General features: G+C 49.5%; 4 protein-coding genes across 7 annotated transcripts; 2 read left to right on the top strand and 2 right to left on the bottom strand.

The window, feature by feature from the left end:
• Positions 1-96: 96 nt before the first annotated feature.
• On the top strand, positions 97-6137 carry LOC115045099 (zinc finger protein 2-like). 3 transcript variants are annotated; one of them, XM_029504598.1, is made up of 9 exons: positions 97-553; positions 1128-1237; positions 1950-2653; positions 2880-3173; positions 3565-3622; positions 3857-4059; positions 4131-4220; positions 4490-4616; positions 4695-6137. In XM_029504598.1, exons 2-9 carry the CDS (start codon positions 1174-1176, stop codon positions 5315-5317), a joined length of 2163 nt encoding a protein of 720 aa, XP_029360458.1. In that variant the 5' UTR covers positions 97-553; positions 1128-1173; the 3' UTR covers positions 5318-6137. The 3 variants fall into 3 exon arrangements, with proteins under 3 accessions (XP_029360458.1, XP_029360459.1, XP_029360456.1); XM_029504599.1 differs by having other exon boundaries at positions 103-553; positions 1376-2653; positions 4460-4616; positions 4695-6136; XM_029504596.1 differs by having other exon boundaries at positions 105-553; positions 4460-4616; positions 4695-6134.
• Positions 6138-6141: 4 nt separating this feature from the next.
• Positions 6142-10545, top strand: tmem116 (transmembrane protein 116). Of its 2 annotated transcripts, XM_029504600.1 has the most exons (11): positions 6142-6277; positions 6721-6767; positions 6881-6944; positions 7048-7179; positions 8028-8132; positions 8208-8257; positions 8345-8428; positions 8496-8631; positions 8710-8854; positions 8962-9041; positions 9434-10545. In XM_029504600.1, exons 1-11 carry the CDS (start codon positions 6197-6199, stop codon positions 9602-9604), a joined length of 1095 nt encoding a protein of 364 aa, XP_029360460.1. In that variant the 5' UTR covers positions 6142-6196; the 3' UTR covers positions 9605-10545. The 2 variants fall into 2 exon arrangements, with proteins under 2 accessions (XP_029360460.1, XP_029360461.1); XM_029504601.1 differs by lacking the exon at positions 7048-7179.
• Positions 10546-17688: 7143 nt separating this feature from the next.
• LOC115044704 (gamma-aminobutyric acid type B receptor subunit 2-like) lies at positions 17689-18550 on the bottom strand. Its single transcript, XM_029503869.1, has 4 exons — positions 18434-18550; positions 18063-18153; positions 17903-17993; positions 17689-17818 (listed from the first exon to the last, which is right to left on the bottom strand). Exons 1-4 carry the CDS (start codon positions 18548-18550, stop codon positions 17689-17691), a joined length of 429 nt encoding a protein of 142 aa, XP_029359729.1.
• A 108-nt stretch (positions 18551-18658) lies between these two features.
• On the bottom strand, positions 18659-20451 carry LOC115045608 (gamma-aminobutyric acid type B receptor subunit 2-like). The gene is made up of 4 exons (XM_029505388.1): positions 20374-20451; positions 19458-19583; positions 19193-19303; positions 18659-18758 (listed from the first exon to the last, which is right to left on the bottom strand). The coding sequence occupies exons 1-4, from the start codon at positions 20443-20445 to the stop codon at positions 18723-18725; spliced, it is 345 nt and encodes a 114-aa protein (XP_029361248.1). The 5' UTR covers positions 20446-20451; the 3' UTR covers positions 18659-18722.
• Positions 20452-21546: the final 1095 nt, after the last annotated feature.

Here is a 21546-nt window from a genome sequence, read left to right as displayed (position 1 = left end):
ATTTTCATTATTTAACAAACTATTTTCAGCTTCACGCCCAAACTACTGAGGTGGCCAAGTTCAGTTTTTCTCCTCCTCCCTGATGAGCTTCTGCCTCAGTCTGAAATACAACATGATGAGGGGTCAAGGGGTCAAGGACGAGCAGTGACCCCTCTCTTCAGGTCAGGGGTCGGTGCAGTTCTCCTCCCCGCCGTTGGCGGCAGCACCGAGCCGCCGTGTGTCCGCCATGTTTGATTTCTGGTTTTTAATTCCATTTAAAGTTGTTATTTCAGCTGAAACATCGTCCGGTCTTCGCCCACAGACTGCTTCTCTCCTCCGGTCGGTGTGTCCAGCGGCGGCCGCAGCGTTCTCCCGGACAGAGTGGCCTGAGGGCGGCCGGAGGATGACGCCATCCCGGCGGCCGGTGAGCCCGAGCGGCCGCTCCGGCAGTCCAGTCACAGCGGGCGGCTCTCGGAGGAGCTGCGGCCTCGGCAGGCGGACAGTTCTGCGGTCATCTCCGGCCTTTTCGGCCTTACAGTCTCCTCCGTCAGCGGAGCATCAGCGGCCGGCCGCGGTACGTTATTTCAGCCGCTGATTCTGTTTTCAGCCGTTTTTGGACCGGTAGTGTTCGGCTACTGACGGTTAGCATGCTAACAGTTAGCTAGCTGCTAACAATAACGGCCGTCGTCTCCGTTAACGTCGTTAAGTTAACATTTACTGAATGCTTTATCCAACAGGGAGCAAAGAACAGCTTTCTGTGGTTATTGACTACACAATTATTTTAAACTCGACAATTCGTTGTTTGTGTTTGATTTTATGTTGAATAAAAATGAAACTGCAGCTGCAGCCTCAGTGAAAGCTTTCTTCACTATTACTGCTCAGGTCTGGACTGTTTCAGTAAATAAAACCTCTCCTGTGTTTGTTCAGCCATGTGCAGACTCTTCATGGGACCATGAAGAGAAATGTCAGCCACATGTCACAGCCTTCTTCAGCCCTTTCTTATCTGATGTCAGTCGTTTCAACGTGGAAATAAAGGCCTATAAAAGGCAAAGCTAGTTTCATAAAGAAATGGTTTCCTCAGTTTGGTGAGAAAGAACTCGACTCATGAGCGAATGAATTGCAGCTTCTCGTGGTTGTTGTTGTTTCAGAGGCTTTGAGGAGAGTCCACCTTCAGAAGCAGCAGACGATGAGGACATGAACGGAGTGAAAGTGGAAGCAGAAGAAAGAGGAGAGGACTGCCAGCAGCCTCCTGCTCCAGGTCAGAGATGAGCCCAGATACATTTATCAAAAGTGTCTTGTTAAAATGTTGAAAGAGCAGAGCTCATATCTCCAGAGCACCTTTTCCACTGCTCCAAAGCTGCTCAGACCTGTTAACATCTGGCTTTTATCCATCCAGACCTGGATCACATTATTCTGCAGCGTCGATGTGAACACACTCTTTTTCAACTTCTCCAGCTGCAACATAACACACACCTGCTGTTAAACCAGCAACTCTGCAGCGTCCCCTCCTCTGAGAGACCTGACCTCTGAAATAACTCCTAAAAACAGACAATCACTGATAATGAAGCTTCATGCTGAGACTCCAACTTTTTCTTCTCAGGGTCAACAACCTGAATGTGAGACGTGACAGATAAGTTTTTATCAGTGAGGACAGACTGGACTTTGGATGATGGGGAAAAGTGTCATTCGGCTTCTATAAGCAAAGAGGTTCAGAGGAGATTCAGTGTCCACAGCCAATATTATCAACATTTACAATAGATTTTCTCAACAGAAGTTACAGTCTCCTGTTCAATGTTTTTCCAACTGCCAGTGACCACAGACACACTGAGTAGTTCAGGGCCAGATTCCAACATTAAATCAGCTCATTTGCAAATTCAAACCCTTGTGGAGCTTCATCAGTGAGTCTATGTTTTACCATTAAACGTCCAAATGATAGTTTGAGATACTGATGTGGGCTTCATTTCCTGCAGGAGAGAACACGACTCCAGATGCCAAGTCGCCAGCTTCACCACAGGAATCTGCATCGAAACAAAGCAGCCACCAGTCAAAACGCTGTCACCGCTGTTCAGTATGTGGCAGGGAGTTCGCTCGCCCTTCCAGGCTGGCTGATCATGTGGCCACGCACACCGGTGATAAACCACACAGCTGCTCAGTGTGCGGGAAGCGCTTCACGAAGAAGATTAATGTGGTGGTGCATCAGCGGGTTCACACCGGGGAGAAACCGTACTCCTGTGCAGACTGCGGGGTCAGCTATGCCCAGCTGGGCTGTCTGCGGAGACACCGCCTCCGGCACGCCCTGCAGAAGCCCCACCAGTGCTCCGTCTGCGGGCGAGGATTCATCCAGCGGCGCCATCTGGTGCAGCATGAACGGATGCATACCGGAGAAAGGCCGTTCTCCTGTCTGCTGTGCCCCAAACGCTTCGCCTCCAGGTCGGGCCTCAATGACCACCAAAAGACCCACAGACAGGAAAGTCCACACAGCTGCTCCATCTGCCAGAAGGCTTTTTCCACGCCGTCGTCCTTCAGAGATCACGTGAGGCTCCACACGGGACAGAAACTCCATCCCTGCTCGCTGTGCAGCAAGAGCTTCAACCGGCCAGGTCTGCTGAGGAAGCACCTGCAGAAACACTCAGAAGAAGGAAACATGCTCACGGCCGAGGGCGCTGAAGGCGGCGTGAGTGATGTCAGAACTTCCTGTGTGTACTTATTTCCTCTCAGCTGAGCCCAAACTGTGGCTCTTGGAGGGTGATGTCTGTTTCTGTCTGACCTCAGACACACTTAGTTTGTCCGTCAATCAGGACTCAGGTTTGAACTCTAATGACCCCTCAAATGTCTGACACATTCAGGAGAAAACTCAACCTGTTCTTGTGTTTTTAGTCACATGTTGTCTCAAACACCAGGGGGATGACTGTCTTCGCTGCTTCCTGTGCCACAAGGGTTTCTCCTCCGCCAAGACACTGCAGCAGCACAAGCAGCTCCACCAGAGGGCGCCACGGTTCGACTGCGACATCTGCGGTCGCAGTTTTGCCAGAAAGGCGCAGCTGAAGGAGCACATGAGGTCTCACACCGGAGAGAGGCCTTTCCAGTGTAACATCTGCAAGAAGCGCTTCTCCATGCAGCGAGTGTTCAGGAGACACCAGGAGATCCACAGCAGGGGGGGTCAGGACCCCGCCACGGCCCCGGACAACATCCAGGTGACGTGACGATTCAGTTATGTGTATTTAAAATAAGACATCAGTACAATCATGACACAAACCAGCTAGCAGGACTTCTGCAACTCTGTCGTCACAACAAAGCAATCACAGCCCCGGTTCAACATCATCACATTTACTTTGTTGGAATGTGCTGTCTTTTTATTGGATCGACAGTCAGCCAATCAGAGGAGAGCTCCTCTCCTCTGATTGGCTGACTGAACTGTTGTTACTGGAGCTCCAGAGAGAGTCTGAGATGGTTTTTGGCTCTTAAATCACAAATAGATCGTTAATGGATCGACCCTTCAAAATAAAAGGACGAGGAGGGGTGAAATCTCCGGTGCAGAGCAGCACGTCTAATCTGTGCTGATGCTGCTGCTGGTCTTTGTTGCAGGAACCTGAAGCTCTGATTGAGGTGAAGATCGAGGACGACAACATGTATTCACTGTCCGGTGAGAAAGACAAGTTGACAATGCTGACATTTTGTCTTCAGTCACAGAAGTGAACAGCCTGATCAGGTAGAAAGGAAGAATTTAATTCACAAGGTAGAGAAACAAAACTGTATCTTCAAATGTTTTTGACAAACAGAGTCAGCCTGACTTCAGCTGTATTTAAAAAAAATCACTATGAAGTCAAACATGAAATGAAGAGCCAGATCCAGAGCTTCATTCCTCTCCATCCTGCAGACAACAAGAAGCTGCACCGCTGCTCAGTGTGCATGAAGATCTTAAGCTCCGCCTCCTGCCTGAGGGCGCACAAGAAGACACACATGGCCAACAAGCCCCACGCCTGCAGCATCTGCCCCAAGAGCTTTGTGAAGCCCTGCTTGCTCCGCAAACACATGAGGGTCCACATCCGGGATGGACTCATCGCAGACCCTGCAGACAAGGTGGGAGTCCTCAGAGTGAACATGAACTAAAGAATGAGCCTTGTGTGTGACAAAAGGACGGTGTGTTTCAGGAGTTCTGGCTCAGTGTGCAGACCGAGGACAGAGAAAAAGGAGGGATGATGATGGAGGAAGAGAAGCAGGGCGAATCCCTTGATGAGCAGGTGAGAAATTTGCTGTGGTCAAAACGCTGCCTTCAAATAAGCCTTGTAACACAAAGGTCAACACAAAGATGATGTTAACTCGAACTGATAAAATGCATGCTGCATAAATGAAGATGTCAGAATAATGTCAGATAAATGTCAGAAACTGGTAATTACCACAACTCTCCTGAGACCTGAAGGCAGCATCAGTGTCCACATGATTAAAGTGACGTCCATATTTCACACTATTGATCCTCCAGGACTCAAATGACCGTTCTACCACCACTCAGTCCTCCACCCACAGGAACCACGGCAACCAGGACAGTTTACCACCGAAGGACGTGGGAGACATTGAAGACGTCAGCGGGCTGATAAACTCTGATGGTGAAGAAGAGGAGTGGAAACCAGCGTCCATCGGTACGTGTCATCAGAAACTGTCCAATTCCATTCAATGTTATCAACTCTAGGAAGGTAACCTCTCTCTCGCTCTCTCAGAGGTGGAGCCCCCCTCAGAGGTTCAGGTGGATGTTGGTGAGGATGGGAAAAAGAAACACTGCTGTCCAGTTTGTGGTCGCAACTGCTTCAAAGCATCAGCGCTGCAGAAGCACCTGAGGGTCCACTCCGGCGAGCGTCCGTTCCAGTGTCCCACCTGCAGGAAGAGCTTCACCCAGCAGGTCCACATGACGGAGCACCTGAGGATCCACACAGGAGAGAAACCCTACACCTGCACCGACTGCGGCAAGAGCTTCACCTTCTCCAGCGCCCTGCGCCGACACCAGCGGCTGCACACCAACGTGCGGCCGTACCAGTGCGCCGTCTGTCAGAAGACCTTCAAACAGCAGAGCTCGCTCAAGAGCCACCAGCTGACGCACACCAGCGTCCGATACCAGTGTCCGATCTGCAGCAAGAGCTTCAGCCGAGCCCTCGAGCTCACCTACCACGTGGACAAGCACTCCAACACTCAGCCCTTCTTCTGCAACATCTGCAAGAAGAACCTGAGCAGCGCCAGGAACTTACGCAACCACATGAAGAAACATGAGTCTACGAGCTCCTCGCCATCACAAGGTGGATGTGAGGAAGCCGAGACAGCCGAACAGTCGGCTAACAGTCTGATTTAAAGCAATGGAAGGAAATAAGAGCTCATGTGGTTAGCCTAAATTAGCCTAGCTCAGCATAAAGCCCAGATGCACAAAGAGCCTGCAGCAGTAGCTTATGCCAAGCTGCACTAACAACGTCCTGACACCATATGGCCATATTACCATGTGAACGGAGCAGCAGCGGTTCAGTCCACTGCCTGAGGCAGTCTGTCTCATATTTATAGAAGGAGACTTTGAACTTCAGCAAAGTTGTTCAGACAAACACACACAGTAAAATAAAAGCTGTAAACCCCAGACTGTTTCCAAACCTGGACCGGGACTTTGGTCTGAAGAGCCTTACCTTCATTCTATTTAATGAACAATGACTGGCTGAAAAGCAGTCAGATTGTGTTGAAGTCTATGGGAAAATGCCCCTCCTTCTCCTCAGTAAACGTTTTCCTGATGAGCTTATGGTCTCAGTCTCTAGTTTTAGGTCTTCAACATGTATGTTAGTTTGTTTTTATTATTATTATTCTTAAAAATGGACCAAAAAACGGTGTTGACTCTTTCCTTTTTTAAACATTACAGATGAGCTCAGTTAAATATTTATTCTTCCTGGTTGTGGTCAGATGAAGGAAGTTTTTCCGTCCCATGTGTGCAGCACACAGAGCTCCATAAATATGAAGTCGAGAATTCAGTGATTAAAGCTGCTCTTCAGGTTTATGTGGCTCATCAGTTTGTCATCGATTTGGCAGTTCCTCTGTTTGTCCTCAGGGTGGCATAAGAAGGACAGGAGTCCTGCTCCATGGGGGGCGGGGCCAGGGACAACCAGTGGGTGGAGTCAGGGGGAATAACTCCAGCCTGGTGTCTGAGCTGCCACCATTTTGATGCTTCAGCTTCATCCTCTGCTGTTTGCCCATCATGGAGGCTCTTCAGAAGCTCCAGGAGGTTTTCACTAACAGCTCGGAGAAGAACACGACTGAGGCCGAGGACTGGACCGAGGTGAGTCCAGAACCAGAGACCCCATTGACGCTCTGACTGCGTTTAATGTTGAGTCGACATCAGGTCATAAAGCCATCAAAAGGAAATCACTGACTTCATAGTATTTTTTTTAAGTATGAAGAAAAATAGAATTTTACATCATCAGGCCTGAAAAACTATGTCTAAGAAAACTGTGTTAGAGATGATGAGATTTTAATTAGTTCATCATCATGACAAGAAGCAGCAGATGTCCCTGATCACGCTTTTATTTTGAAGTTCTCTTCCACTTCAGTTGCTCTGAGCATGTTTGCTCAGAGCATGCTAATAACCAATAATCAATATTCAGTCATCTGTTCGGTTCATCAGAAATCAAGATTAAAGTCAATCGTGATTTTAGAGTGAAGGCTATTGATCACTGTTCAGAGACTCCCTGTCACATGATCAACTGATGATGTCATCTCCAGGTGTATGAGGTCATCAGGTGGATCCAGCTCCTCATGGCTCTGCTCAGGTCAGTTCACACAGTGTAAAGAGGTGAAAGGTCAATGATCCAGTCAACATGAACTAGAGAAACCAGCTCAGACTCATCATGTAATGGCGTCTTTTCTCCCATGTGGTCTGCAGCGTGCTTGGCTCCGCCTCCATCATCATCTGTGTAATGTCACAAAGACTCAGCCGAACGCCGGAGGTCAGTACTTCCTGTCCGTTCAGTCACTGAGCAACCCTCAGAAGTAACAACATCAAAGTAACAACCAACTGCTCTGCGTGTGTGTGTGTGTGTGTGTGTGTAGCTGCAGCCTCTCCTCCTGCTCAGTGTGTCCGACCTGCTGCTCGCTCTCTGCTGGTTGGTCGGAGCTGCTCTTTTCTCCAAACACTTCACCAGCCTGAACACACACTGTTACAACATGCACACAGTGGAGCAGGTACGACAACACAACAACTAAACCACACACGTCCAAAGCCCAACGCTCCTCTGACATGTAGATTCATCCACTGCTGAAAATAGTCCCCCACAGATCCAGAACATATTTACATGAAGCTCAGAGCTGTTGTTCCTCCTGACGCTCCACAGAAAGAGTCCGCTGGAGCTGATCCGATAAAGATCAGCTAAGAAAAGAATTTAGTGTGGATGTGAAATGTGTCTGAAATGTTAATATTCACTGAGACGACAGAAACTTTCTGGTTTTTTCCAGGAAAGTTTTGATTGTTTCTATTTTAAGGATTTCCTCAAAGCTCAGTGAAAAAAGGAACCTTGTTCATCCTCCTGAAGTCGACACCACAGGGTCCGTTTCCTGCTGAGGAATTCACCTGACGGTCTGTTCCCACACCAGGACTCAAAACCGGACACTGTTCTGAAGCATTAGAGCTCAGGGCCTTTGTCATCCTGGTTCTGGTTCAGGACCAGGTCCCATATGGTCTAGTGGTCAGGATTCCTGGGTTTGAGTCCTGGTATGGGAACATCTTTTGTAACAGCAGAATCCTGGAACATGAGCTGAACTGGTCTGGACTGCTGGACCAGGACCAAAGGAAAACCAGAGACACGTCCCAAATGAATCATTAGAACATCCAGGACGAGAACCAGATCGTCCCGTCTGCAAGTTTCTGTCTCCCAAACCCAGAAGACCTGATCCAGAACTGACCCTGAACTGGGTCAGTTGGAGGGGGGAGGGGCAGATCCAGGACAGGCAGAGAGCAGCATTCCTGACCCAGATCCATTGTTTTGGTGTGAGACCTGAAACGGACCGTAATGAACCGTGTCGTCGTTCTGCAGGTTCTCTACTTGGCCTCCTTCTTCTACACGCTCAACTACGTGAGGAACCTCTACACGGGGATCAGGGAGAAGTTCTACAGCTGCCAGGACGGGTACCCCGTACAGGTAGACCCAATCCTCTCTTCTGATTGGCTGACCAACAGTTTTTGGTTTTAAACGGTTGTTTTGGCCTCATGTCAGGTATCCAACAGAGTGAAGACAGCTGATTGGCTCTCTGCTCTGCTGTCGGGGTGAGTTGGACCTAAGGAGGCTGAGAGGCGTTCAGGTTCCTCTGTAAAAACCCGTTAATGAAGTGTTACCTGTTCACCTGTTTCCAGCCTGACTCCTCCCCTGCTGATGATGCCTGTGTTCATCCAGGGAAACATCAGCCAATGTCAGACCAACTTCAGCCAGCCGTACAGGTGAGGAGGCGGAGTCACCTGTCGGTCACCTCCTTTTCTGTCTGCTGATTGTGCTTCGTCCCTGCAGGTGTCTGTTGCTGGACACGGGAGCGCTGTACCTGACATCACAGCAGCAGCAGCCAATCACAGCCTGCGGTCGGCTGCACACCTACAGCATCGCCATCTTCCTCGCCACCTTCATCTTCACGCTCGTCAGCATCACGGTCAGTTTCCACACAGGATGTTTGGACAGAAGGAAACATGGCGACCTCGGTGTGCGTTGACTCCTCCTCCTCCTGCAGGTGTTCGTGGGAAAAGCTCGCCATATTTACAGGCGGGTCGTGACATCAAGCGGTTACCTAGGCAACCAGCAGCGGGCCTCCTTCCGGGTGATGGACCGGCGGATGCTCCTGTACCCGCTGGTCTTCGTCCTCTGCTGGGGCCCAGGTTGGTTCTCTGTCCTGATTCTAATCACCATGGTTACTGTGCGCAGTTCAAAGCCTCCTGATTGGCTGCAGAGTTAACCAATGTCTGCCTCTGTGCTGCTTCCTCAGCTGTCGGTTTGGCGTTTCTGCAGCTGGTGAAGCCGTCGGCGTGTCAGGGCGGGGCCAGAGTCGGCCTCTACGTCACACAGGTCGGACCAATCAGAAAGGCCTCTGTACTGAAGTCTATGGGAAAATGTCCCTCCTCTTTTATATTGAAGTCTATGGGAAAATGTCCCTCCTCCTCCTTTATATTGAAGTCTATGGGAAAATGTCCCTCCTCCTCCCTGATGAGTTTCTGGTCTCAGTCTGAAATACATGATGCTAATTTAGAGGGAAAGTTACTGTGAGATTGACAGATTCACCCCCCAATCAGGAGAGACAACAGAGCAGGTGAGATCCACCTTCTCCTCCTAATCTGGTTTCTACGGGTTTAAAAACAAAGATGGCCGACAGATAAATTCCAAACTGGAGATGTCCCAACAAGCTAGTTAATAAAGATCAAACTTTATATAAAATGTGACCTGAGTTCTTCTGCCTTCAGGCTTTGACCTCGGCCTCTCAGGGTTTCCTCAACTGTCTGGTCTACGGATGGACATGTGCTCGTCTCCGCCGCGCCGGCAGGACAGTTTTGTCTCGGGACATGGACACTCAGACGCCTCTGCTGCGATCACAGAAGAAGAGAAGCTACCAAACGCTCCTCACCATCAGCTGAGAGACTGACAGGTGTCTCCGTCACCTCTGAACTTTCACTTCTACTGGGAGGGAAAACACCAACATGGTCTCTGTACAGAACTCAGACGTCCACCTCCGATCCTCGACCACTGAGGCGAGAAAAAGGGAAGAAGAAGAAGGAGGGGGGATTCACAACAAGAGGAAGAACAATAAAGAAAACAGGATTTGAAAGATGATGATGACATTTAGGCAGCACGGCAGACCTCAGAGCAGCGCTGGTGGTTCAATGGAGGACGATATTAGATCTGACTTCAGCCCAGAAACACAAACAGAACAGAAGAGTTCAGAGCCAGAAAACTCATTTACATTAGATCGAACGTTAGACGTAAGAATTCACTTTCACATCATGTTCACAGTTTTTTCAGTTTCATTGTGTCATGAAGGTTTTATATTAATAATAAAAAGGAGAAGAGTTTCTTCATTGTGAAAATTCAAAGAAGATTTCTGTCCAGAATTGAAACTAAACAAACAACGTACAAACAAATTGTGGTTTATTTTTTATGTCTGGACCCGGGTCTCTCCCTGCTCCTGGTCCTGGTTCTGGCACTGGTCCTGCGTAGCTGCTGACCAACGGTGCAGAAACTTGTTGCATCGTTATGTGATGTTATGTGGCGTTCAGGGGCAGTTGGGCGTCAGAGCCTCCACTCTGGCTTTCAGCCAGAATGCAGAACAAAGAGTTTCAGTCAGCTTCATCACATCACAGCAGGAAACTGAGAGTCCCAACGAAAACCAAATCTCAACATTTGAGTCACAGAACAGAAGAGACAACTTCACTGAACAGCAAAGACTTTTGAGTGAAGTCACAGAAATCTGATTTTATTTCAAATCAGTGTGTGTGTGACTGAAATGAAAACTTAAACTGTCCTCACCGAAAGACCTCAAACTACAAAAACACAAGTTTCAAAAGAGTATGACCTTTAAATTCCCGTGTTGTTGGTGATAATTTAATATATTTTAGATTTTTAAATTAATTAAAACTGATAAATAAAATCAGCTCCAGCTGAAGAAATGTCGAATTCTTGTATTTTAAAACTGTAAAATATTAAACAGGTTAAAGTTTGATGGCCTGAAGGAAAAGAAAAGAGTCACACAATCTTTGTGTACATGTGGTGACATAATCCAACAAAGTGTCATCACAACTGACTGCACACCTTCAAGCAGCTGTGAAAGAACTGAAGGACAACAGAAGGTTTCATTTTATTTTGAAGGTCCACAGATGTTTTCATTTATTCTGTGCTGAGACCTTAAAGCTGGTCCTTGACCCCCCCTGCTGGAGCAGAGACAGATGGACCTCCTGTCCTCGGAGGACGGAGGTCACTGGCTGTTCATGATGCAGTTGGCTGCGTGGTGACAGTTGTCTGACAGGAGACGGTAGATCGTCCCTCCGGTCTCCACCAGTTCAGAGATCGTCTTCTCCCCCTGGAAGTCCCTTCTCACCGGGATCCCGTCCTCCACCACCGGCTGCAGACACAAGAAGGAGGACAACAGTTACCCCTGATGTCTCCGTCTCGCCCGGTGTGTGTCCTGTCCCACCTGCCAGGCTGAGCTCATGTGTCGGGCGGCCGTCACCACCGTCTGGGAAGACTTTCCGTAGTTGGATCCTTTGTGGATGAGCCATCTGTATCCGTTCTGCAGAGTGACTCTGGGAAAGTTAACAGAACATCATCAAACGGGGACGAGCTTTAACGTGAAGAACTCTGAAGGCCAGAAAACCTTCACTGAGCTAATCGATCCATTGAGAAGCAGGGACATTTTCCCATAGACTTCAACCCAATCTGACCACTGCAGTCTAAGTACCGTGGACGGTGGCCGCCGTCCACAGAGATCAGAACCAGAGTCAGAACCAGAGCAGACAGTGGCACCTGGACCGACGCCATGACGGATCAGAATCTGTCTACCAGTCACAGCTCACTGAGGCCGCCACATCAGGTTTTATAGAGTCCTGATGCTCCTCCTCCCAGTCTGGAGCTCCACACTGGCAGTAAACACATTTCATTAAATCAAAGTCCAGAACCTGATCTGAACCCAGAGGGTCCAGGACCTGATCTGATCTGAACTCAGAGAGTCCAGGACCTGATCATCAGAAGTATCTGGAGTTAAACTGCCTCATCTCATATTTAATCTTCACGTTTTCATTTGAATTTCTGTTGAATATTCTACAGTTTGGTTCTGATGAAGGATCTGACAGGTCTCAGTCCACATCAGTCCTGGTGTCTGTGTTTTCCACCATGTTAACAGTAAACACAACACATTTCATCACCAGGGAGCCTCTCAGGACACGGCGGGGGGGCGGTCCGATTAAACTCCCCATATTTATCAATTATTAACTAATTGCTTTGAAAAACATTTGAGTAAACAATCAACAGAGAAGTTCTGATGTTGGAACGTTTCAATGACAAACAAGAAGATCTGACAAAAGAGTTTGAGAATAAAACCTTTAATTAAATCATGACACGTTACAGAAAACCAATCAAGTCACGGCTGAGAACGACCACGAGACATTCATTGACCGCCACGTGACAGGACTCCTGGACCATCCATCCATCTTCTCCTCTGATCTGTTTCCGGGTCACGGGGGGTTCTGGAGCCAATCCCAGTCCATCACAGAGACAGACAGACCTACGGACAGTTTAGAGTCACTGATGAACCCAAACAGGATGTCTTTGGAGGCCCGGGGCCGGGAATCGAACCAGGACCTCCTTGTTGTGGGGCAGCAGAGATAAACACTGCAGGTTGGAAGTTTCTCCTCCAGCCGTTAAAATCCTTTGTGGCCTCCACCTGCAGGAGGCAACACAAAGAAAGGCAGCCTGTAGGTTTGACAAACAGGAAGTGTTGGTGTGGAACCAAACCTGCTGCAGCAGGTCTGAGGATGAACAACTGATCCAGCTGAAGGTAGTTTGACGACTTTTGCTCACTCACACTTGATTATTGTGACGCTCTAACGGACATGTGGCCGTCTGGATGAGTGAGGTTTGATTTGGAGGGAATCGGGTCTTTGTTGTCCCTGAATCTGGCCCTGGTCCCGGTCCAGGTTTCTGGTTGTGTTAAAGGTCTCTGACAGCAGATTAACGTCCTGCGATGACTTCAGACATGATCAGAAAGAACAGAAATCAGATGTGGTGTGCGTCAGTCTGACATCCAGCATTTATTGTGTTGAAACTATAAACAGTTCGGATTCGATTTTGGAGCTTGATCAATAAATATGACTTGATTTGATTTGATCATCTCAAGTTCAGGAGGAAAAGGAAGTGATGAGACAAGAGAGCAGCTGGTCTCACCCTAAATGAAACTGAGCCACTGAGCTCCGTCAGCAGAAGACTGAGGACGAGGACGAGGACAGACTTGTCCTCTGCTCAGGGTGTCTGAGGTCGGTTTCAGACAGGTCGGACTGAATGTGGCTGCTGTCAAAATCATAAAAACCAATACCAGCTTCACAGATTCATTTAACAGACTGGAGAAGTCAGAAAAGGAGGGAACTTCAGACAGGAAGTCCACGGTGGAGAAACACTGACGTTGACATGAGAACAAAGACGGTCCGGAATGGGAGAACAGAGAGGACTCACTCCATTTCATGATATAATCTGGACTGGATCGGCCCAACGAGTCATCAGAACAGATTAGAGAGGGATCTTCTGAGGATCTTCTTCAGGTCTGAAGGTTCTGAAGTGACGACAGGAGAGTACTGAAATATTTGATTCAAGTAAAAGTGTAGAACAACTCTTTCAAACTGGTGTTTGTTTGTTTGTTGAGACTAAAGGAAGACATAAAGTGCTTGAAGAGCTGTCCATGTCCTCCAACCAGCAGGAGCTGGTGGACACCAAACAGGAGATTCATATCAGAAGGTCACATGACAAAAACAACACATTATTCATGAATATTGGTCTGAAAATGATTTTATTGTTCATAAAAAAACAAAAACACCACAGCAGAGTCCTGTCAGAGGTCAGAGGTCAGAGGTCAGTAGGCGGGGCTCATGGGTTCATCATGCGCCGGGAGCCCAGGTGACAGTTGTCCGTGAAGAGGTTGTAGTTGGCGCCTCCAGCTCTCACAAGGTCAGAAACTGTCTTCGAGCCCTGGAAGTCTCTGGAGCTGACCGGCTGCGGAGACAAAAGACAAAGAGACAAACTGCTGACTTTGTCCTCCAGGGTGGACGTCATCACTCAGAGTCCCTGAACCAGCAGCCGATCTCTGCTCTCTGATTGGTTGCTCACCTCCCAGGCCCGGCTCATGTGTCGGGCATCAGTCACCACCGTCTGAGAGCTCCTTCCATATCCGTCTCCTTTATGGATGAGCCACCGAGAGCCGTCCTCCAGTGTCACTCTAGGGGACAGGAAGCAGTTTGAGGACCGTCAACAACACTGATTGTCATTGTCCTCATCGGTGTTGCTTGGCAATCAGATCACACATGTGAGACACAAACATGAGCGGAGGCCGGCCGTCTCATCCTCACACCTGGAAGACGTTTCAGCTAACATCTGTCTTTGTCTTTGAGCTCTGTGTTTGGTCTCCTCCAGGTTCCCCAGATCCCCAGATCTACTGTAACTCATTACTATCTGGATGTCCAAACAAATCTCTGAAAGGCCTTCAGTTGATTCAGAACGCTGCTGCATGAATATTAACAGGAACTAGGAAAAGAGATCATATCTCTCTCCTGTTAGCTGCTCTTCATTGGCTGCCAGTAAAATATAGAGTAGAATTCAAAATCCTTCTTTTAACGTATAAAACTCTTAATGGCCAAACTCCATCATATCTCAGAGAGCTCATAGTTCCTTACTGTCCTAGCAGGCCACTCCGCTCTCTAGATGGAGGTTTACTTGTGGTTCCTAGAGTCTCCAAGAGTAAATCTGGAGGCAGATCGTTCAGTTATCAGGCTCCTCTTCTATGGAACCAACTCCCAGCATCGGTCCGGGGGGCGGACTCTTTAGTAACTTTCAAGACCAGGCTTAAAACTTTCCTGTATGACAGAGCTGATAGTTAAAAAGTCCTCTACTCTTTAGCTATGCTGCTATAGGCCGAGGCTGCTGGGGGAAGGACTGAGCTTCTCTCTCCCCCTCTCCCTCCCTCTCTCTGTCTCTCTCTGTCTCTCCCTGTCACCCTCTTTGCATTTCCTAATCATGTTCTGCCAAAGTCTCTGTCTCTCCCAGGTCCTCTCCTCTCTCTCCCTGTCCTCATCCTGCAGGTGGTGACTCATCTCCATCCCATGTTCCTGCAACACCTGCTGGTCCCATATAGCATGAATTCTGTATTACAGCTCCATGAACTTCATGCAACAACATGTTCCTGCCTACGCCCCCCCCCCTCCAATGCCTATGTCACTCTCTCTCTCTCTCAACCCAACCGGTCGAGGCAGATGCCCCCCCCTGAGCCTGGTTCTGCTCGAGGTTTCTGCCTCTTAAAGGAAGTTTTTCCTGCTCATCAGGGATCTGTTGGGTCTCTTTAAATAAATTTATAAAGAGTTTGGTCCAGACCTGCTCTATATGTAAAGTGCCTTGATGTAACTTTGTTATGATTTGGTGCTATACAAATAAATCGGATTTGATTTGATTTGATCAGATCAGCTGGGTATGTGGACTCACCGGACTCCAGAGTGGCTGAGGGGCCCCACCCAGGACGAAGCTCCCTCCAGAGGCCTCTTCATCCTCTCAGCCTGATGCACCGGAGAGTTATAGAGCCGAGTCAGCGCCGAGCCCGACAAGTCGAAGTTGTGGTTCGGAGGAGAGCCGCCTGTCAGAGCACAAGACCAGTCACATCTATTCACAACACATCGCACAATTCACACCACAACAAGGAGAAGAAGAAGAAGAAGGAGCCACCTCCTCCGGACGAAGACTCCACAGTGAGAGCCAGCACAGTCAGAACCAGAACAGACAGCAGCACCTGAACCGACACCATGATGGACGTCTCTGTCTACCAGTCACAGCTCACTGAGACCGCCACATCAGGTTTTATAGAGTCCTGATGCTTCTCCTCCCAGTCTGGACTGTCCCACCTTACATCAGTCTGTCCTCTGGAGCTGGAATTTCCACACTGACAGTCAACACAACACATTTCATCACCTCAGCTGCGACGGATCAATACAGACACAGAACTGATTTACCAGAAGTCAAAACAATCCCATTTATTTATCAAGCGCCAAATCAAAACAAAGTTGCATCGAGGCACTTTATATACAGAGCAGGATTATTTAAAGAGACCAACATCTTCCTCACCTGAGGTCCTGGTCCAGTTCTGTGTCTGTATTGACCCGTCGCAGCTGAGGTGATGAAATGTGTTGTGTTGACTGTCAGTGTGGAAATTCCAGCTCCAGAGGACAGACTGATGTAAGGTGGGACAGTCCAGACTGGGAGGAGAAGCATCAGGACTCTATAAAACCTGATGTGGCGGTCTCAGTGAGCTGTGACTGGTAGACAGAGACGTCCATCATGGTGTCGGTTCAGGTGCTGCTGTCAGTTCTGGTTCTGACTGTGCTGGCTCTCACTGTGGAGTCTTCGTCCGGAGGAGGTGGCTCCTTCTTCTTCTTCTTCTCCTTGTTGTGGTGTGAATTGTGCGATGTGTTGTGAATAGATGTGACTGGTCTTGTGCTCTGACAGGCGGCTCTCCTCCGAACCACAACTTCGACTTGTCGGGCTCGGCGCTGACTCGGCTCTATAACTCTCCGGTGCATCAGGCTGAGAGGATGAAGAGGCCTCTGGAGGGAGCTTCGTCCTGGGTGGGGCCCCTCAGCCACTCTGGAGTCCGGTGAGTCCACATACCCAGCTGATCTGGGGAACCTGGAGGAGACCAAACACAGAGCTCAAAGACAAAGACAGATGTTAGCTGAAACGTCTTCCAGGTGTGAGGATGAGACGGCCGGCCTCCGCTCATGTTTGTGTCTCACATGTGTGATCTGATTGCCAAGCAACACCGATGAGGACAATGACAATCAGTGTTGTTGACGGTCCTCAAACTGCTTCCTGTCCCCTAGAGTGACACTGGAGGACGGCTCTCGGTGGCTCATCCATAAAGGAGACGGATATGGAAGGAGCTCTCAGACGGTGGTGACTGATGCCCGACACATGAGCTCGGCCTGGGAGGTGAGCAACCAATCAGAGAGCAGAGATCGGCTGCTGGTTCAGGGACTCTGAGTGATGACGTCCACCCTGGAGGACAAAGTCAGCAGTTTGTCTCTTTGTCTTTTGTCTCCGCAGCCGGTCAGCTCCAGAGACTTCCAGGGCTCGAAGACAGTTTCTGACCTTGTGAGAGCTGGAGGCGCCAACTACAACCTCTTCACGGACAACTGTCACCTGGGCTCCCGGCGCATGATGAACCCATGAGCCCCGCCTACTGACCTCTGACCTCTGACCTCTGACAGGACTCTGCTGTGGTGTTTTTGTTTTTTTATGAACAATAAAATCATTTTCAGACCAATATTCATGAATAATGTGTTGTTTTTTCTGAACAGAATTTTCTGCTCGGACTCTGAAAACTACATGAATAATAATAATAATAATAATAATAATAAATGACCACAGCCTGTTGATCCAGTCTACATCATGAGGCTGGAGCCTCAGACCTGATCCTGCTGACCTCAGGACTCAGAGGTCGTCCAGAGACCTGGTCTAGGTCCAAGTCCACCTGAAAACAGAGAAATCCCATCTGGGGCTTTTCTTCACTTTCACTTGTTGTGGTGGAGAGAGTAAAGCAGTATTGGCAGTATTCACTGGAACCAATGGCTACGGCAGAGGACATTATTTTGATGCAAAAAGAATTGGATCAGAGCAAGCAGAACCTCTGGAGACAGAACAGTGGAGGTTGCATGACGGTCTTCTGGTGGCACTTGTGATGCTATTAACCACCAAAACCTCCAACTTTTGAACATGAAGCTCCTGCCGGCCTGACACAGGTCAAAGGTCATGTTTGGATTTTCTCATTTTAGGAAAATCCCAGAGCAAACAGACGTCACAGAGCAGCAGCTCGTTTGTTTTTCAGCTCTGTCCTGTTGTGGCTGCACAGAACGATTATTCACTTCAACACAGACTTTCATTTATTTTCATTTCTAATTAAATATAGAAAATACAAATCATTTCAGAGTGCTGAATCCCAGGTGATGTCATGGCTGCCGAACTGGCTGGAGCTGCTGGACCGGACACCGCCAACGACGGGAAGGTAGGAATGGTGGAGGATGGGCAGCTGCATGGAGAGACGGCGCCGCATGCTGCCAGAAATCACATGACCTACATGGTGAGTCAGAGGAAGTGATGACATCATCGGACAGGTCAACATGTTTGTTTGAACTCACTGCTCAGGAGAGTTGATGTCGTCTGGCCTTGGCGGTTTCCTGTCAGCACAGACCTTATCCTCATGAGTCCAGCTCACAGAACGAACCTCACCTGTCGGGACAGACGCGGTTACAGCAGACGACCAGGAGTCACAGGCTGACTCATCGTGTCTGCTGGTACCGATGTCAGCGGTCCTCATCACATCGTGAAGAATCTCACACTCTGAAGTCTCCGACAGTTTCATGGTGATGGTTTGTATTTCTACATCCAGCTGCAAAGACAACAACAAACACAACGACAGCATTATTACTCCGTTCTGACTGTGGACTCATTCATTCATCTTCTCTGCTGTTTCCACGTCACGGGGGGTTCTGGAGCCAATCCCAGAGGGGCGGGGTCAGCCTGGACAGACCAACAACCACTCAGACCTACAGACAGCTTAGAGTCACCAATGAACCCAAACAGGATGTCTTTGGAGGCTCAAGGGCCGGGAACCCAACCGGGACCTTCTTGTTGTGGGGAAACAGCACACTCCTTATTTCTGTTCTCACCTGTGCAGTCCGACTCTTCAGCTCCTGGTTCAACCTGCTCAGCTGGTCTTCATCATCTTCCTCCTCTGTAGCTTCACCCTGCAGCTCTGATGGCGGCAGCTCGCTGCCGGTCCACATATACCAAACCTACAAACACATTCAAAACACCCTCAGTTAGAGAATTCATATCCTTCAGAACCAAAGTGAAAAACTCTGACCTTCGGCCCAAACAGGAAGCCGAGGATCCAGATGTTACAGCAGAGGACGAGGACGCTGCTCAGACAGAAGTGAAGAGGAGGATCGTGGGACGTCAGCAATGAAGCTGAAGCTCCCGACACACTGAAGGCTGTCACAGCGAACACAGTCAGAGTCAGCTGTTTAATACAAACAGGAAGGTCCACCTGCACAGACCTGATGCTCCAGGACAGGAAGCAGCCCAGACCCTGAGAAGAGACGCAGTTTATCGATTCAACATCAACACCTCTGGCTGAGCGTTATCTGAGACTCTGGATTCAATTCTTCAGTACAACATGATGTTCATTTTTTATATGTATATGCGGTGTTTAGGGGGAAACAGACCAGGAGGCGGAGCTACTATGTGACTGACAGACTGGACCACCCAATCAGGAGAGAGAATGACAGCTTGGAGGTGTTTCCCTGCAGCTGATTAAAGCCTCAGACCTTTATTGGTCAAATCAGACGACATTTTCTGTTTCTCTACGCTGACCCGCCACATTAAGACAGAAAAGCCCCATGCGGAGGCACGGCGTCCTTACTGACCAGCAGGGGGCCTTTGTATCCGTACACCAACGTGAGCCACAGCTCCAGGTTCATGCTGCTGCAGCGCTCTGAGTACGGCCGGAGGACGGCGTCCTGGTCAGCCGGGTCGGTCTGGGAGGAACAAACCAGGTCGCTGAAGGTCAACCTGCTGCTAAAACTCAAAGTGCTGCGCTCCGTTCTCAAACTGACACCACATACATCAGGACTACAGCTCCCATCAGCCCCTCCCACACTCAGAGTTAACTCCATGTCGCTCCTTCGTTACCTCTGAGCGATGCTGCAGCACCTCCCGTCTCAGGGGGTCCAGGATCTGCCAGGAGGATAAAACAAACACATCCAGCAGGAGGATCCAGAGAGCAGTCCGGCCTGGTGGCTGCACACGCCTCCGCTGCTGAAGACAAACGAGTCCACATCAGACCACATCAGAGTCCACATCAGAGTCCACATCAGACCACATCAGAGTCCACATCAGACCACATCAGTCCACATCAGACCACATCAGTCCACATCAGACCACATCAGAGTCCACATCAGACCACATCAGTCCACATCAGACCACATCAGTCCACATCAGTCCACATCAGAGTCCACATCAGAGTCCACATCAGAGTCCACATCAGACCACATCAGACCACATCAGTCCACATCAGACCACATCAGTCCACATCAGTCCACATCAGACCACATCAGAGTCCACATCAGACCACATCAGTCCACATCAGTCCACATCAGAGTCCACATCAGACCACATCAGAGTCCACATCAGACCACATCAGAGTCCACATCAGTCCACATCAGACCGCATCAGTCCACATCAGACCACATCAGTCCACATCAGACCACATCAGTCCACATCAGAGTCCACATCAGACCACATCAGTCCACATCAGACCACATCAATCCACATCAGTCCACATCAGTCCACATCAGACCACATCAGACCACATCAGTCCACATCAGTCCACATTAGACCACATCAGTCCACATCAGACCACATCAGTCCACATCAGTCCACATCAGTCCACATTAGACCACATCAGTCCACATCAGACCACATCAGACCACATCAGTCCACATCAGACCACATCAGACCACATCAGTCCACATCAGACCACATCAGTCCACATCAGACCACATCAGTCCACATCAGACCACATCAGTCCACATCAGACCAGATCCACCTGGACTCCGAGCAGATAAACGGTCCAGGTCCTGCAGAGCAGCAGGCTGACCTCCACAGAGTGTCCCACCATCAGAGTCCACAGCTGGACCTGCAGGACCAGAAGAGTCCACCATGACTGGACTGTCCACACAGAGTCCTACTGATGAGCTGACCTTTGACCTTTGAACTCACAGAGCAGAGAATCTCAAAGGTCCGGTCGGACACCGAGGCTCCGTCCAGACCAGAGATCAGGACCCAGGAGGACGAGAGCAGGACGCCCACCAGGAGCAGCTCGTCCTGTGATCCGCCGGTCGTCCTCAGCCTGGCAGACAGAAAGGAGGGCAAAGGTCACCGCCGAGCGAGCGTCCACAAACAGCAGCCGAGCCACCGCGTACCAGAGCCTGTGGAGCAGGACGAAGCTGAGCACGCTCAGAGTGATGACGATGGTCACAGCTGCCGCTGACGCAGCAGCGACGTACAGACGGAGGCTCACGCCACGACGCTGCTCACGGACCTCGGTCCGGTCTCTGGGCGGTCCGAGACCTGGACGCAGGCTCATTACAAATTAAAGTTTAGCTATGGTTTCTGAATCCTTTCAAAATAAAATGTCAAGGGTCCTGACCTTTGAACTTCAGCAGCTGGTTCAGCAGGCGGAGCTGCAGGGAGGAAGTACTGAAGTGACCCACCAACACACCCCCGCCACCTGAGGACACACACACACACACACACACACACACACAGTCCTCCTCTGTGCTGAAGAAGGTGAATACTGCCTTGAAGGTGAGCGGCTCCATGTGATCACCTTGGAACTGGATCAGCTCGATCGACGTCATTCGTTCTCCGTTACGAAAGAAAACAGGTCCCTAAAAAACACAAGAAATAAAAATCTGCTGCATTTCAGGATCTACAGATGTGATCACGTCTTCTCTGTCTTCTCACTGTGACGCCTTCAAACTGCGTCTTCTTCACGGCCTCCAGCAGCATCTTCTGCAGCTCCTCCTCCCTGACCGCCACGTTCCTGTGGACACCGTACTTCTGTCTGTGCTTCACCGCCTCCATCACCTGACCCAAAGCTTTGGCGGCGACCCAGACGGTGTCATAGGCGAAGGCGTGGAGGGGGCTGAACCGGCCCCCCTCCTGGACCAACTGTCTGAGGTAGGAGTCCTGGTAGTTCTGAGGAGTCTGCAGGAGG

This window comes from Echeneis naucrates, chromosome 6 (genome assembly GCF_900963305.1).
Source record: "Echeneis naucrates chromosome 6, fEcheNa1.1, whole genome shotgun sequence".
Taxonomy (NCBI): Eukaryota; Metazoa; Chordata; class Actinopteri; order Carangiformes; family Echeneidae; genus Echeneis; species Echeneis naucrates.
The sequence above is the reverse complement of the archived record's forward strand: the minus strand, read 5'-3'. Positions and strand labels throughout refer to the sequence as shown.

Excerpts from the sequence above, each read along its gene's own strand:
- LOC115045099 (XM_029504596.1), top strand. The coding sequence starts at position 1,174 with ATGAACGGAGTGAAAGTGGAAGCAGAAGAAAGAGGAGAGGACTGCCAG. Across the intron at positions 1,238-1,949 it reads CCAGCAGCCTCCTGCTCCAG|GAGAGAACACGACTCCAGAT; the intron begins GTCAGAGATGAG and ends CATTTCCTGCAG. Across the intron at positions 3,174-3,564 it reads CGGCCCCGGACAACATCCAG|GAACCTGAAGCTCTGATTGA; the intron begins GTGACGTGACGA and ends TCTTTGTTGCAG.
- tmem116 (XM_029504600.1), top strand. The coding sequence starts at position 6,197 with ATGGAGGCTCTTCAGAAGCTCCAGGAGGTTTTCACTAACAGCTCGGAG. Across the intron at positions 6,768-6,880 it reads CTCCTCATGGCTCTGCTCAG|CGTGCTTGGCTCCGCCTCCA; the intron begins GTCAGTTCACAC and ends TGTGGTCTGCAG. Across the intron at positions 7,180-8,027 it reads ACATGCACACAGTGGAGCAG|GTTCTCTACTTGGCCTCCTT; the intron begins GTACGACAACAC and ends GTCGTTCTGCAG.
- LOC115044704 (XM_029503869.1), bottom strand. The coding sequence starts at position 18,550 with ATGTGGACCGGCAGCGAGCTGCCGCCATCAGAGCTGCAGGGTGAAGCT. Across the intron at positions 17,994-18,062 it reads GATGAGGACCGCTGACATCG|GTGAGGTTCGTTCTGTGAGC; the intron begins GTACCAGCAGAC and ends CTGTCCCGACAG. Across the intron at positions 17,819-17,902 it reads GACATCAACTCTCCTGAGCA|CATGCGGCGCCGTCTCTCCA; the intron begins GTGAGTTCAAAC and ends GATTTCTGGCAG.
- LOC115045608 (XM_029505388.1), bottom strand. The coding sequence starts at position 20,445 with ATGGTGGGACACTCTGTGGAGGTCAGCCTGCTGCTCTGCAGGACCTGG. Across the intron at positions 19,304-19,457 it reads TGCTGCAGCATCGCTCAGAG|ACCGACCCGGCTGACCAGGA; the intron begins GTAACGAAGGAG and ends TGTTCCTCCCAG. Across the intron at positions 18,759-19,192 it reads GATACAAAGGCCCCCTGCTG|CCTTCAGTGTGTCGGGAGCT; the intron begins GTCAGTAAGGAC and ends TCGCTGTGACAG.